Below are 15,424 nucleotides of genomic sequence, written 5' to 3' on the forward strand. Positions count from 1 at the left end.
CTAGTTTGAACTCCCATGACACCTTGATAGTCCAGTGGTCTCACGTTCGAACTGTCATGGTACTTGAGTAGTGTGCGTGTGAGAAACATCATCTCTCTTGTGGGTTAGACTATCGCTTATATTATATATAAAAAGTTGTAATACAAGTTTTATTTTTCCTACCAACAAAAGAAATGATAAAACTTTGACCTATAGCTTACGCAGGAAGATTCCCATATAGCTTGCACAACAATTTAAAGATGAAAGAAATCTCAACCGTCCATCGTGCTGACAAACGCGTGCATTTGTAATAAATCCGCTTCGAAATCAGAAAATCAAACAAAGCCCAACAGCCGCGTAAAACAGAGGAAACAGAGACGAAGAGGGAAAACAACTCTTCAAATTCCGATGCTTTAGGGTTTTTCAACTTTTAATATTAAATTTTCAGAACAATTTTCGAACTTGCATATTGTGCTATACGATTCGTTAGGGTTTCACCACAGAAAGTAACCTTCTGAATACATTGAATTTGCCATGGCTCTATTTAACCGGGAAAGAAACTCAGAAAATACGTATTTTCCCTGATTTTTGCTTGGTTTCGAATTTTCCCGGGAAAGTTACAGAGAAAGTTGAAGTAGTTGATTCAAGGGATGATGGAACGTGAATTGGCCGGTAGCAGTAGCCGTGGAAGAGATAGAATGGAGCAGCCGCAAGCCGTGGCTGACCGTAGAGCTCTCCGATCACGCTATTTTACTGTGAAGACCCTCATTCACGGTATCTACTTATCAATCTCTCATTCTTCAAATTTTTGATGATTTATTTGTGTTCCCTTTTGTGTGGTTTATGTGTTTGATATTGGGTTGCCGAGTTGTTTGTAAACTTTTCTTCACTAAATTCTGGTTTGGAATTTGTTGCTCTCTGTTTGGTTGCTGAGAAAGATCATCGTGCTATGTGTTTTTTCCCTCGCATTGTTTTGTTTCCCTTAAAAACAAGGCAGTTTAATTTGATTGGCGTTCAAGTAGTGAAATTATAGGAAACCATATGGTTTTAAATGTTTGTATCGGAGTTCAAGTAGTGAAATTACCCTTCTTTTTTTTTTTATCTCGAGCTTCTAGATTTAAAAACTGTTTGTTTATCTATATTTCACTATATCTAGACCAAATAATAATCTAACGACTTAATACATACACGTTAAATATAGCTTAGAGTTTAGTTTCTATTTTTTCATTCTCTCTCTCGTCATCTTCTCCGCATCTTCCCCGTGCACTCCTCCTTTATTTTTTTTGCTTCACAACTTATTTTGTATCGATTCAGGAATTACAACGCTAATTCCCCAGTTGACAAGAAAGATTTTTGAGGCGGGAAGAAATGACAAATAAAAAAGGAATAGATGAAGGAGCTGATAGGGTGGGGGTGGTTGGTGCGGGTTGGGGAGATAGAAGTCGGCTAACGTTAGTTAGTTTAGAAAAATATTTATACACTATATTAATATACGTGTCATGTCATAATTCGTGAGATTATTAAAATGACTTAGATATAGTTAAATGTAGATAAATGCATAATTTTTAAATACATCGGGATCCCTAGCCTTTTTCTTATGTCACTTGAACATATATGAATTAGAGGACATTGCAAAAATGGATGTGTTTGTTGTTTGGTTTCAGGGTTGTTTAATCTTCGAGCATCATCTCCAATGGGGATACAAATGTTTTCTTTGAAAGTGTCCTTTGTTAACCTATGTGGCATTTTGATACTAAAATTTGCTACCTTAAAACTTTGTCCCTCCAACCCATCCTTCAAATATGTTAGGATGAATAAATAAACAATTCTTTTGATTAAAATATGTTGTGAGACCCAAATTGCTATGGTTAACTCACATGTTGTATTTAAGATATGAGTTGCTACTTCCACTGGAGGGGCTTTTATCCTATTTGGCCTATCAAATCAACATTGCTACCCCATATACTAATTCCATTGGAGATGCTCTGTCTCTATAATGGAGGTTTGGATTGTTATTCTTCCTGGGATTAATCTTCATGTTATGTGCTTTCTCTTTTTCTCTCCCACAGAAGTAAGTAGTTTAGGGAGGTGGATTAGTCTGTAAAGACGCAAATAAAGCCAGTTTAATTTTCTTGGAGTGTAAGGAAACTGTGGGAAACCTATGGTTAAATTTTTGTATTCTTTTTTTCTAATTATCTCTTTTTCTCGTGTCACTGAAACGGATACGAAGATGAAAGAGATGACATTACAAAAGTGGATTCCGACAAGTTTAATTCGATCATTAATGAAGTGGATAGCTTGCATGAGATGGGTAATTTCCCTTTTCTTATCATAGATTTCTCTTAAACTAAGAAATTTACATTTGGGATGAAGGCTTAATTGATTGGTTTGCAATGAATTTCAGTACAAAATCCAAGAGAGCAAGTTGCTGATGCAGAGGCGCTTTTGGACATTGCAAACACCTTGATGACCTCTGTGAAGGCGCAGAACAAGGAAGGAATCACAGCTACAGATTTTGTCTCCTGTATTCTTAGAGACTTTGGGCAACAAAGTGGGCTGAGAAGTAACAGAGAAGGGGTTAGCTGCTCAATATCTTGGAAGGATATTGGGACTGAAGTCTCAAATGTTTTCCAGAGAAGCCCCCAATGCTGCACTATGTAATGACAGCTCTGAAGATCAATTTTTTAATATGTTCCTTCGGTTTCGATTTCTTTAAATAATTATATGGTTTGCTCTTCCTTCAGGATTGGGCCTATGAATGCTGAAGTAAAGCAACGGAAGGCTCATGTTCATACGAAACGTGTGAAGCCTACAGAAAATGATACCCCAGAAGAGGTATGGGTGGTTTTTGGCTTAGGGTATCTTCTGTTTTCTCATGAAACACTGAGCAGTTACCTAAAACTCACTTTAACTTTATGCAGCTTGATAATGTTGCTGTAGAAGAGGAACCTGAGACGGTTAAGAATGTGGCAGCAATGTTTAATATCTTGAGGAAAAACAGAAGAGCCAGGCTTGAAAATCTAGTCCTGAATGGGAATTCTTTTGCGCAGACGGTGGAAAATTTATTTGCCCTCTCATTTCTGGTTAAAGATGGGCGGGCTGAAATAAAAATTAATGAAGAAGGCCATCATCTAGTTTGTAAGATCCCTTGCAATTGCTCACTTTCTTATTTGACTGAGGACCTCTTCTCTTTTATTCTCTATTTGGTGTTATTGTATAGTTTTGTGTTTGGTGTTTCAGCTCCAAGGAATGCTCCTGCTGCCAAAGCAATTGCCTCAGGGGAGGTTGCTTACTGCCATTTCGTGTTCAGATTTGATTTCAAGGACTGGAAGGTACGCTAAGATTTTATTGATTGAATGTTTATTGTAGCTTATCCATTGAATGATTTTCCAAATGGTGCATTTGTGGAATTTGCAGTTGATGAAAGAGTCTGTTGGGGATGGAGAGCAGCTGATGCCACACCGGCGTCAAGAAAACATATCAAGCAATTCTCAATTTGATCCGCAATGTGTAGAATCTGAAGCAACCACAGCTAAAACACCAATTAGGAAGTTATCCAGAAACAGAGGCTTGGTTTTACAGCTGCGGCCAGTTGGGGGATGCGGCACGGCTCATAGTAATCAATCAGTTGTAGAAGACTCGCCGGTATGTGATTACTCTGAAGATAGAACTGCTGCCATCCGAAAAGGGAAGCGTAAACTGATGTGAAGTATTTACTAAGGGAGGGATGAAGTATGCAAATTTTGGGGACATTTAGGACTTCTGCTTTTTAAGTATACCAACTAGCAGTCATTTAGCTCTCTGTATGTCAGATGCATTGCTTGGGTTTCACACATAGGACCATGCCTTCACCTTCCACCTCTTGGCCCTTTTGGCTATTTGATACTGGAAGTGGAAGGTTCTTGTATCGTATACTTTCTTTTGAGAGAACCTTTTAGTTTTATACACATATTTTAATTTTTTAGGTGAAAATTTCATCATTCATAGATGGCCCGGTTAGAAAATGATTTCTAGCAGCAATATTATATATGTTGGTCCTAACCTCATTTGAATAATTTTACAATTTGATAAACAAAATGTTAATAAAAAGTCTTGGTGGAAATTTCATTGCACCCTTCATTTTGGTCTTGAATAACAATTACACCAATTACAATGTTATGTTGGACACAGCATACATGATAATGTCAATAGCAAAAATGGATTCCAACTAAAAAGACCTACCCTCATTTCTTCAATAGAAAGCATGAATAAGACCCGTGTTGTTTTTTGACTGCTATAGCATTAGCACAGCGCTACTTTGCTGCTTTTGGAATATCAAGGTTTTCAAAAACTGGGCTGTCAACTCCCACTCCCATTGCATTTAGACCATTGTCGACGTATAGAACAGTACCGGTGATAGCTGATGCCAATGGTGATGACAGGAAGGCAGCAGCATTCCCCACTTCCTCTGTTTCCATGAATGGTTAAAGTTTATGTAAGTTTGCGAGGTAAAAATCTTGTCTAATGAAGAATGGAAAATTTGGAAATTCATGCTTGCATTTGGTTGTGTACTTAATTACTCACCAGCAGATAATTCTTTCTGCAAGGGTGCATTTTCCGATGAGTAATCAATCATCATATCAATGAACCCAATTGCTTTTGCCGCACGACTTCTTAATGGTCCTGCATAGGGGGGAAAAAACATATGAACAAGAAAATGCGAGAACATGGAACTATGCAGCATTTAGGGTTCAACAAAAATGTGAGGTCTAGATAAGTTTGAAGCCCCGATAAGCTATTTGGTGACACATCTGCCATCTGAAGACCATTATTGCATATCAGCATCTTATATCGAATGTTGAGGGTTGACTTTAACCAAGATCCACGTACACTCATATGATAGGAAGAGGTGCACCACATCTCTTCAAAGAGATGTTAATCAGAATCATCAAATAAGACATTTAATTTGATGTGCAGAAGGGCATCAACTCCTAAATTACTAAATAGCTTTTATCATCAAAGGCAATAACATCAATATTTTGTTATCAGAATGTAAACACTTTTTCGACCACAAGGCGGTCATTTTATGTTTCCATTAAGTAGAAGACAGATTCTGTCAACAGAAAATAACTGTAGTACCAGGCAGAAGGGCATCAACTCCTAAATTACTAAATAGCTTTTATCATCAAAGGCAATATTTTGTTATTAGAATGTAAACACTTTTTCGACCACAAGGTGGTCATTTTATGTTTCCATTAAGAGTGGAAGACAGATTCTGTCAACAGAAAATAACTGTAGTACCAGCAGATATTGTGTTGACTCTAACGTTGTGTTTTCTTCCAGCTTCGAAGGCCAGCACCTGAATCAAGGGTAGAAATGTGATATATGTGTGTATATATGTTTCATCACCAAAAAAAAAAAAAAAAAAAAAAGAGAAAAAAAAAGGGAGAATCTAGATATGGTCAGTCTAAGAACTGTTATAAAAGCAAAACAATTAAAGACTCACGCGTGTGTCACTCTCTAGAGCAGCCTTCGCTGAACTCATGCCTCCACCATACCCCGGAATGATCCTTTCTGACGCAATGTACGTTAGAGAGATTGAAGCACCACCTGTCATGTTAAAATTTACCTTTAGATTCTATGCTGTCTACAAAAAGCCACTGCAACATCATGGGATTCTTGAAAAATGAAGAGGGGAGGAGGGGTAGGAGGAGAAATAAAGCATTAAAGTTAGAACTGTGCCTGGGTTAATTATTGGAGCAAAGTGCTTGAGTAAAGAAACATATGAGTAACTCGATGCAGAGATTGCTGCAAGATACCCATATCTTGATGTCTCCAAAAGAGGTTTAGTAACCTGTGCATGATACATTTACTGCCTAAGTACCGTGAAGATCTTAAATGATGTTGCTAAACAAAAAATGTGAAGACATATTCACCTCTGGTCCATTAGCAAGTGAGTGGACAAGGATATCAATGCTGCCAAAATCCTGTTTTACAGATTCAACAACCTCCTGCAAAACATTACAGAATTAGCCAACATACCCAAGCTGGGCCAGTTTTAGTAACCCAACATCTGGAAACATAACCTATAACAGAAAGGCATATAAGCTCGACCAAATTCAAGCATGCAATGCACCGTGGACATCAGTGACCAGAGACACCTGGAAACATATGTTTCCACATAAGCTTGAGGCATTTCAAGCATGTAATTCACCATGAATTCTAGTGACCAGAAACATCTGGAATTATAAATTTTAACCATTATACGCATTACACATTCTATTTTTCATCTTAAAGATCGCACACAAGAGCGTCAAATTTCATGTCTATCTGACTAGGGGTGGAGGTTTCTGTCTATGTGTCAGGTCTGAGCTATGGGAAATAATTTCATTATACTAGATAGGCCAATCTTATGTCAAAACTTCATTTTCTTTGGGAGGGGGAGGGGGGAAGGGAGGAGCCAAGGTCCTCACTAGTGTGCCCTTCCTTTTTCCTCTGTGTGTCACTTAAAGGCTAAAAATTTAGTCAATATCTGAGAGTCAATAAAATCTTACGAACTTCAATTGAACAGTAATTTAGTCAACACAAAAATGATACCTTCACAGTCCAATTAGAGGACCCCAAGTAGCGCTTGTTGGATTTTACCTGTACAAAACCACAATATGAGCACCACTACAAATATAATTTGACTTTATTGTATATTCCAAAAACTTAATATCAGGAGATTCATACATCTTCAGGGACATCCTCAGGATTGTCATAAACCGCGTCCAATGGGTAAACCTTGGTAATTTCCATTAAAGAGCCATCTGGCAATCTGAAAGAAAAAAATAGAAATCAAAAGAAAAACCTAAATCAGCAATAAACTTCAATAACAATAACAGAGAATTTGAGACAGCTAAAAAAACATCAACAGATTTGCATAAAATGCAGGAAATGAAAATCTGCTCTTACTTGCGCGACTCATCAAACTTCCCACGCCTTAAACTGGATTCGAAAATGTTAAGTGCCTATAACGAATAAAACTTCATTAAAAGACTACGGTTTTTCAGAAGTTAAGGTTCCACAAATTCAGTTAGATCAATTTACATACCGGCACCCAAGTACCAACTAGAATTTCAGCCCCAGCAGCAGCAAGAGATTTTGCTATTGCCCATCCATATCCATGATCATCAGCCACTCCAGCAATGAATGCTCTCTTTCCTGCAAATAGCTGTCCCAGTGTTAGATAGATGTGTGGAGAATATGAACTAAGGGAAGCAGCCTTGGAAAGCCAAAATATCAATAGTTACTTCCTTTTTCCAAAACTTTGTCACCCTACCTTTGGGATCAAATAATTTAAACATCGAAAGCAAACCCACGATCTTGCTTTGCCTTTCAAGAGTGTCTTTCTAGATGAAATCACATTTCTTTTCCTATTCTCTTGCTTTAGAACTATAACTCTCTTGATTTTCTGGAATTAAAAATCGTAAACTAGTGGCATTCATTATTGACACCAACAATAAACTAACATCAATTATCAATGATGACGATGACAAGGACCTTCTTGGGAAACTTCATGACAAATCTCTGACTCTTGTTGGCAGTATTCTAATTCCTGTCATCCTTTTTATCTGTCACTCAGTAACTTATGCAGACACTATGAGTTCACAAGGATGCTGGTATGCTATACAATATGTCTAACTGTGAACCCTAATAACTTAGTGCTTGCGCTAAGGGGAAAAGACATAGAATTGATAGGGAACTGTAGCCAAGTGACTAAGTGCAAAACTTCTATTCGTTAGTTCGAATCCAACCAATTCCTAGAGCGCCGCGCACTATTGTTGGTCTATTCTAATTGTGTCATTCAGCATGTAAGTTCACGACAACTATGAAAAACACTCATACACAAGTTACAAATTTGAGTACTTAAGAAATATACAAGAAGAAAGATGTTTGACCTCTCAAATCAATAGGCAATCCTGGCAACGGACTGTTCTCAGCTGCTCCTGACATTGCTCTGGTGACAGCCTTTACAGATTTCGTAGGCCCTGATTTGAAGCTCTGGAAGAATGGCTGCGTTGCTGAGATGTGAGAAGAACTTTTAAGCCTTCTCCAAACTCCCACTTCACTGTTTGTACCAAAATTTGCTGTGCCTGAAGTATAAGTTCTTCGAGAGGAGGATATGGAAGGATTAACTGCTGCCATGTGGGATCCAGGAGTTGTAGTCGTGGCCATCTTAGATACAAATCACCAGAAACTGAAACAAACTCTGCAAGACGGAGAAGCATATACATCAGTAACAGAGGTAGCAACACTAACACTCTGCTAGTAAGCTCAAACTTGTGACATGTTATCAGCAATTATTAGAGATATCTCTAATTATAATTCTTAACAACCAACACAAGCAGTAAATCAAACTAATACAACCAAAAACTAGCAATTAATCTGTCTCAACCTGATACATGTAAGATTAAACAACTTCATCAGAGTGGTAGTATTCAACAAATGAAATGCAAAAATCTGGAGCAAAAATAAAAACAACTATTGGGTACCCATTTTTGGATTAGATGGTAACCAAATTATAATAACAAGATTAGTTTCTTTCCATTTCCTAAAGGTGTCTAAACAATTGCAGCCAATTTTACCCAAGATCACTTAAACTATTAGGCCAGGCTTTCATTTTTCATTTCCAACGTGGGATCATAATACACTCAACAAATGTCTCTACAAAACCTTAATGAATCAGAAAATTTTGGAAACACAAACAACACGAGACATTGAATCAACCCAGTGAACAACGTTAGCGACATGATCAAAAGCTGTGTTTTTTAACTGATCAGAAACCAGTGAGATGCATGCACACATTCATAGAGAGATCCAAAGACTCACCTTTGACCTCTGCTGCAGTGTTCTGGAAGAGAAGAGCAAGGTTTTGGTTGTGTGTTTATATGAAATGTGAGTGTCTGTTTTTGTGTGTGGGTTTCGATGAAATCGAAGTCTTGGTTTGTTGGAGAGTTGGTGTTGGGGAGCTTTGTAAATGCCGAATGAGGGGGTGGACACTGGACTGAGCGTTGAGCTGTGTTGTTTTTGGCGCCCTTATGAATGACAGTTTTGTCCTTGTTCTTAAATGGAGCCTTTGGACTGTCATTGCAGTGCCCCATTTGTGCATATGGATGCGATGGGCTTAAGATTCTGGAAGTGAAAAATCCAAAAACAAAACTCAGTTGTGCTCAGGCCCAAACTGAAAATCCGACGAATCGAATTAGGCATGTATAGGTCCGGATTGGTTAGCTTCCCTTGGCCGGTTTTAGTTTTGGTTTCGGTTATGGAGAAAAATGGGGCTAAACTGAACTACGCTCGCCTTTAATATTGGAAGGTTAATTCGAACACATGACTTTCGAGTATAAAGATAACAATTCTTATTGGTTTAATTATTCGATCAATGGTATAGGGAAATTTCTATATACACCTACTTAGCTACCTGCTTAGTGCATTTGATCCTCACATAAAAAATTGCAAAATTCTAAACTTTACTCCTCATTGTATTGAGAATATATTTTTCTTAAAGTTCAACAGGTCTAGTCCAGTGAAAAAGGGGCATTAACTTACAGATCAAAAATCTCAAATTCAAATCCCCACAATATCATGGTTGTGTACGTGAATTTCTCAAAAAATAAATAAAAAGAGAGGCAAAATCAACCATGGGGCTGCAACAGCCCATTATGAGATTACCCATTATGGGTTGGCCCTTTACCTTTTTTTTATTCACAGCCCACTGTGACTTGTTCTAATTTATAGACAAAAAACATTACATCACATGAATTTGTTGAGACAAAAAACAATCAGTTTGGTGAATAGTTTTAAGAACTTCTTGTATCAGTAACATCACTGAGTGAATAATATTTTGCAATAAATACCTTTATAATATACATGTAGAAATATTTTTTCTTCAACTTTAAGAAGTTAGTCAACCAAAACATTATCTGGTAAATAATTTAATAAAAACTGCGCTTTCATGCATAGTTTTCTATTTATCTCATATGTCACTAGATTAAAAAAAAAATTCAAGCATAATTTAATAAAGTATAAGATCATTAAATAAGGTTCTTGAATGATAATTTGTTTAATAAAGCCTTATATGAAATATATTATTATTATTATCAAGATATATAAGCAGTTCCAATAACAGTTTTTGAAAAGAAAAAAACAATCATAAAAAAACATTTGTTCCAACCAAAATTGAATGTAGATATGGGATTAGTAAAGTTGGATAGAGTAGATGTGCTCTCTACTATGCACCTGAGTTTGAATCCTCATTTTCATTATTTAAATTAGATTAAAATAGAATACCGTTTGTATAAAAAATAAATAATAAAAACCAAAATTGAATGAATTTTCTTTTGACAAAATTAAATTATGTTAGACATACCTTAACTGTGCCATGCAAAAGAGGAAAACCAGAGAAAAAAGAAAAAATGGTAAAAGAAATAAATTTGAGCTTACATCAGCAACCCAGCATATTGGCGGCAACCCAACCCAAATGTTTAACCCTAATTTTAAAATCCTCAATTATTTGCATCACACAAAAAACAATTATTACATCATATTATTTATTACTTATTATCCAGTACAACTATTGCTGTTTTGTTATTTATGATTTATATATAAAAAATAGATAGTTAATATAATAATATCCCAGCCAAGCTCTGGACTCTCCCACTCTCGTTTTCGAAGCCGCTTTAGTTTTTAGCCCCAGCAGCTGCTCTTCCTCTTCCAAAACCCTTCTTCTAGGGTTAGGGTTTGGGCTAGGGTTTGCCTCTATGTTCCTTTGTCTATCTTCTGTCTAGGGTTTTCTGTAGTAGTAAATAGAAATTCTTTTATTGTTTCTGTGCTCGTTTTTAGTCGTTTGGGTTCGTTCCGGATCTCGATCTGTGTTCGAGAATGATGGATACTCGTAAAAGAGGGCGGCATGAAGCTGGTGCCTTCCATGCTAATGGTGGCTTCAAGAAGAACAAGCAAGGTTCGCTCTTTGCTTCTCCCACTCTGTTTTCTGTGAATTTGATAAATTTACATATCTGTTAGTTTTAAGCTTTTATTTTTTACTTTGTTTTCTATTTGGTTTATGCGAAGGTATCTGAAGCTTGAAAATTTATCTTCTGTAAAATAAAAAATTTTAAAAAACCCAAGTACTGGTGTCCCTAGCATGGCAAATTTTTTTGTTCTACTTGGGTTTGTTGGATTTGGAATGTCTTTCAAATCTATGTGATATTACACGCTTCATACTTGTTCAAGTTTAAACTGTTCCGTATGTTCTGTTGATGTGAATTTGTGGCATGTGAAATTCTTTCCTGGTTTTTCTTAAATCTTTGTTATCTCATAATTTGCTTGTTTTTCCCATTGTCTGTGGTTTTATAATGTCTCAAGTTGTTGGTAGTTTATTATCAGGCAAAGTTGATTTTTGTTGTGCTTTCTTGTGCTGAACCAATCCTTCAAATGAAGTTACTTTGGTTGGCTGCTTTGTTTACGAAAGTCAAACATGCCCTATATAAAAAAAAAAATTAGCCGTCTTCAATTTGCTGGTTAATATAGCTAGATAAAAATCATGTTGTACTGGGATTATTTGGACTAGTACTATACAGGTAACTAACTTTACTAATTTTTATTATCTCTTTGGTTTCAAGCTTCTTAATGGGTTTGAAATGCTCTAGAATAATTGGATTAAGGATCAGGAGAAAATGTAACTGAGAGGAAGTAATTAATGTTTTGTAACAGAATTGGAGTCCTTTTCAACTGGTGTAGGAAGCAAATCGAAGCCATGCACCAAGTTTTTCAGGTTCAAATCTTTGCCCATCTAAGTAAATATAATGAAATGCATCTTATCCCTTTTAAAGGTATTTACAAGCTTTTATAAAATTTCAACTTACAATTGTTACAAAATAAAATCTTGTAACTGCACTAATGAACTGGGAATTCATAGTTGTTATACAGGTACGAACTTTGCTTTGGTCTAATGAAGTTGACAAATTCCATGTAATACTGCTTTATTTATGAATTACAAGGATAAGCATCCGGTAGACTAAATTGGGTGCTTATGGAGTTATAATAAAATTGAGCATAGCATGTAATTACTTTATATTGTACCCTGTAGCTCAATTAATGTTCATGCTTTATCACAAAAGATGGGTAAGACAAACTCTACTGATAGTTTTTCCAGATTTTAGTAAATTTGTTTAAGCTGTTGAAACAACCCTTCTGTTGATAAGTTGTAATTTATTCCCATGCCTTCTGTTTAAGAAATATTATTGATGTGAACATGGGTAAGATTTAAATTAATTTGAAGATGTCTTCTCTTCTTGTCGTATAAAATTTTAACTTATAATAACATATTTCAGTTTCAATGGTATGATTTACTTGCCCGAGAAAAAAATCTGCTTTGAATTTAGCTCCAAATCCTTTCTCCCCCCCTCCCTTTCATAATTTTTTTTTTTTTTTTTTTGGTGCTTTACAAGTGGGGCTGGGTTGATTTGGGATCTGTATGGTCTTATAGATTCTTGTGTCTATTATTGACTGGTTTTCTTCTCAGTAATAGGTAGTGAATAAAACTTTTGAATTGTAAATTTGTTGAAAGTAGTATATGTTGCTTTGCAATTCTCTAAAAAAAATTATAATTGTATCAGCAGGTTTTGTTAGTCAGTGAAATAATACTCAAAGAAATTTAGGAAGCAAATTTCGTTAAAGTAAAATGAGTCCACAGATGAAATTGTTACTCCTATATATCTGATGGGTCCACGCCTGCAATTAAGTGACGTTTGGACTAGAACAGTCTTTGTGATGCATGATGGTGTCATTATCATTTGGTCTAACCCTATCTTATTAACTGAAATCACTGCTTTATCTTAGAAGTATGATGGTTCAGAATTTGTGCTTGTTTGAATTTGGACTGAGTTATGTCTCAACTCAATGTAGTTGGTATTGTATTTTTGGATTTGTGATTTTGTGAAAAATGGAGGGGGTTTGTGGGGGTTGTACGGTTCGTTTCATTTTTATCATCTGATTAGGTTTTGTCACTAAATACTGCTAAAGGAGATTAAGATAAGTTTGCAAGTTATAGTTGCTTGGTATTGTTTGGTTAAGTGTTTCCTGTCAACCAAAAATGTTTGTGAAATTTATATTTACATTTACAGGAACATAGAAAAGAACAACAATTGTTATACTGTTGGTCCTTGGCATACGCTAGAAGGAACTTTTGTGATGTGAAACCTTATTTCTTATCTTCGAATTGAGTGACCACTGTTGGCCTGAGTATCCATATCTCTGTAGAGAATAGTTAATAATTGTTTACTGTCATCTGATTAAAGAGCTTTATGATTCTGATTGCAGCACTGCTGGCTGTCCTTTTGGCGAGAGTTGCCACTTCCTGCACTATGTTCCTGGTGGTTATAATGCTGTGGCTCAGATGATGAATCTTGCGCCTGCTCCTCAAGCATCTAGGAACATTGCTCCCCCACCATCCAATTCAAATGGATCCAGTTCATCTGCAGTTAAATCGCGCTTATGCAATAAATATAATTCTGCTGAAGGCTGCAAATTCGGTGACAAATGCCATTTTGCACATGGTGAGTGGGAACTTGGCAAGCATCTTGCTCAGTCCCACGATGATCCCCGTGCCATGGGACCTGGTCCAGGCCGCATGACCAATTGGATGGAGCCACCCCTTGCAGGCCCTGCATCTAGCTTTGGTGCCTCGTCCACTGCCAAAATCAGTGTAGATGCTTCGCTTGCAGGAGCCATTATTGGGAAGGGTGGTGTAAATTCGAAGCAGATTTGTCGCCAGACAGGTGCCAAGCTTTCAATCCGGGAGCATGAGTCAGATCCCAATCTCAGGAACATTGAACTAGAGGGGACCTTTGAACAGATTCAGCAAGCAAGTGCCATGGTGAGAGAGCTAATTGTGACTGTTTCAATGTCTGGCCCTGCAAAAACTCCTGGAGGAGGAGCTCCAGGGGCCCCGGCCCCTCCTGGAAGTAACTATAAGACAAAGCTATGCGATAATTTTACCAAAGGGACTTGCACCTTCGGAGATAGATGTCACTTTGCACACGGGGCTGCTGAATTGCGGAAGTCTGGGATGTGAGTGCTCTTTCAGTTTTTGCTTGCAACCTTGTACTAGTGGGAGAGCTGTTTTGATTTGTCCATGTGCAATGCAACTTAGCGGAACTAACAAAATTATGATAATTTTTGGGCATTTGGTTTCCTTTGTTTCTAGTGTAGCTTGTAGGCATAAGTTTACTTTCTGAATATATGTTTTATATGCTCGTCATTTGTTTATGTGGAAACTAGGGCAGGATTATTTGTCCAAAACTGTTGGTAATTTTGATGACACTTGCAGAACGTGGGTAGGATTTTAAGCCTTATAATAACTTTTGTGTTTCAATTGAAGTTCATTAAGAACTGCAAACTACCTACCAAAGTACGCCGGATTTGGATCCTCTGCAATGATTTTTTCTGGCATAATCTTCTTTATTTTTGTTATTCATACGTCATCTCATTAAAATTTAATTTAATGGATTTACAAGTTGACACATCATCCTAAAATAAAAATTCAATTTACTTTTAATTCAAAAAAGAAAAAAAAAACATAACACTCAACCAACGAAATAGTTAATATCCAAAGTTTTTTTTTTCTTCTTCTTGCTTCAGTGTCCTCTTCTCTTTTTTGGGTTCTTCCTTGCATTTTGGGGTTTTTTCCCTCCTCATGTCTCTCTCCAAAAATCAATTTTATGGAGTATAATTGGCCGGATCCAATCATCACCAGACAAAAGCTTTGAGTTTGTTTGATTGTAATTACCGACGGCTCATAATGAAGGACCGGATGGATTTTGAACTTACAGGCCTCATGCGTTTGGTATGACCATGGTTCTTCTCAACTTCAAGTTGTTACTGTAAGATTATTAATTCAATTCAATTATGTTATCTCATTAATTTTTTTGTTCTTGGTGGGTTCTTATTCCTAATGGGCCATAACTCCCTTTTCTTTGGGTCTTTGGTGGGTTATTCTTCCCAACTTCACGTTTTGGCTTTTTTGTCCAAGAAGAAGAGGCCCTGATCTTCTTCATCTGTCCTCCTTACGGCCTCTTGCTCTTCCTGTAAAATCACAGCCAGAAGGAATAAGAACCCACCAAGAACCAATAAAAAGGAATGAGATAACATAATTGATTTGAATTAGTAATCTTACAGTGACATGAAGAGAAAAAAAAAAGTCAGAACGTAAGGAAGAATCCAAAAAAGAGAAGAGGACAGCGACGAGAAAAAAAACAACTTAGAATGTTAATTATCCCGTTAGTGGGGTGTTAGGGTTTTTTTTTCTTTTTTAATTAGGAATAAATTGGGTTTTTATTTTAGGATTATGCGTCAACTTGTAAATCCATTAGATTAAATTTTAATGAGGTGGGTATGAAGAACAAAAGTAAAGTAGATCATGGAA

At 36.5% G+C, this 15,424-nt stretch overlaps 3 protein-coding genes across 4 annotated transcripts; 2 read left to right on the forward strand and 1 right to left on the reverse strand.

Moving 5' to 3' along the window:
* LOC18769294 (non-structural maintenance of chromosomes element 4 homolog A) lies at positions 336-4,094 on the forward strand. The gene is made up of 7 exons (XM_007203342.2): positions 336-753; positions 2,210-2,290; positions 2,384-2,636; positions 2,724-2,814; positions 2,901-3,117; positions 3,220-3,311; positions 3,397-4,094. The coding sequence occupies exons 1-7, from the start codon at positions 630-632 to the stop codon at positions 3,685-3,687; spliced, it is 1,149 nt and encodes a 382-aa protein (XP_007203404.2). The 5' UTR covers positions 336-629; the 3' UTR covers positions 3,688-4,094.
* LOC18770437 (enoyl-[acyl-carrier-protein] reductase [NADH] 1, chloroplastic) lies at positions 4,057-9,030 on the reverse strand. Its single transcript, XM_007202053.2, has 12 exons — positions 8,830-9,030; positions 7,899-8,209; positions 7,052-7,161; positions 6,913-6,968; positions 6,691-6,775; positions 6,556-6,603; positions 5,895-5,969; positions 5,701-5,812; positions 5,465-5,568; positions 5,260-5,317; positions 4,543-4,641; positions 4,057-4,426 (listed from the first exon to the last, which is right to left on the reverse strand). The coding sequence occupies exons 2-12, from the start codon at positions 8,173-8,175 to the stop codon at positions 4,272-4,274; spliced, it is 1,179 nt and encodes a 392-aa protein (XP_007202115.1). The 5' UTR covers positions 8,176-8,209; positions 8,830-9,030; the 3' UTR covers positions 4,057-4,271.
* On the forward strand, positions 10,632-14,399 carry LOC18769198 (zinc finger CCCH domain-containing protein 14). 2 transcript variants are annotated; one of them, XM_007202314.2, is made up of 3 exons: positions 10,632-10,960; positions 11,713-11,773; positions 13,321-14,399. In XM_007202314.2, the coding sequence occupies exons 1-3, from the start codon at positions 10,882-10,884 to the stop codon at positions 14,072-14,074; spliced, it is 894 nt and encodes a 297-aa protein (XP_007202376.1). In that variant the 5' UTR covers positions 10,632-10,881; the 3' UTR covers positions 14,075-14,399. The 2 variants fall into 2 exon arrangements, with proteins under 2 accessions (XP_007202376.1, XP_020424246.1); XM_020568657.1 differs by lacking the exon at positions 11,713-11,773.

Source organism: Prunus persica, chromosome G7 (genome assembly GCF_000346465.2).
Source record: "Prunus persica cultivar Lovell chromosome G7, Prunus_persica_NCBIv2, whole genome shotgun sequence".
In the NCBI taxonomy this organism is placed as follows: Eukaryota; Viridiplantae; Streptophyta; class Magnoliopsida; order Rosales; family Rosaceae; genus Prunus; species Prunus persica.

Bases quoted from the DNA above. Each gene is read 5' to 3' on its own strand.
- LOC18769294 (XM_007203342.2), top strand. From the start codon at position 630: ATGATGGAACGTGAATTGGCCGGTAGCAGTAGCCGTGGAAGAGATAGA. The intron at 2,291-2,383 runs GTAATTTCCCTT...AATGAATTTCAG, and splicing joins GGATAGCTTGCATGAGATGG to TACAAAATCCAAGAGAGCAA. The intron at 3,118-3,219 runs GTAAGATCCCTT...TTGGTGTTTCAG, and splicing joins AGAAGGCCATCATCTAGTTT to CTCCAAGGAATGCTCCTGCT.
- LOC18770437 (XM_007202053.2), bottom strand. From the start codon at position 8,175: ATGGCCACGACTACAACTCCTGGATCCCACATGGCAGCAGTTAATCCT. The intron at 6,969-7,051 runs GTATGTAAATTG...TATTCGTTATAG, and splicing joins TAGTTGGTACTTGGGTGCCG to GCACTTAACATTTTCGAATC. The intron at 5,318-5,464 runs GTGAGTCTTTAA...CCCTTGATTCAG, and splicing joins CTCTAGAGAGTGACACACGC to GTGCTGGCCTTCGAAGCTGG.
- LOC18769198 (XM_007202314.2), top strand. From the start codon at position 10,882: ATGATGGATACTCGTAAAAGAGGGCGGCATGAAGCTGGTGCCTTCCAT. The intron at 10,961-11,712 runs GTTCGCTCTTTG...GTTTTGTAACAG, and splicing joins CTTCAAGAAGAACAAGCAAG to AATTGGAGTCCTTTTCAACT. The intron at 11,774-13,320 runs GTTCAAATCTTT...TTCTGATTGCAG, and splicing joins CCATGCACCAAGTTTTTCAG to CACTGCTGGCTGTCCTTTTG.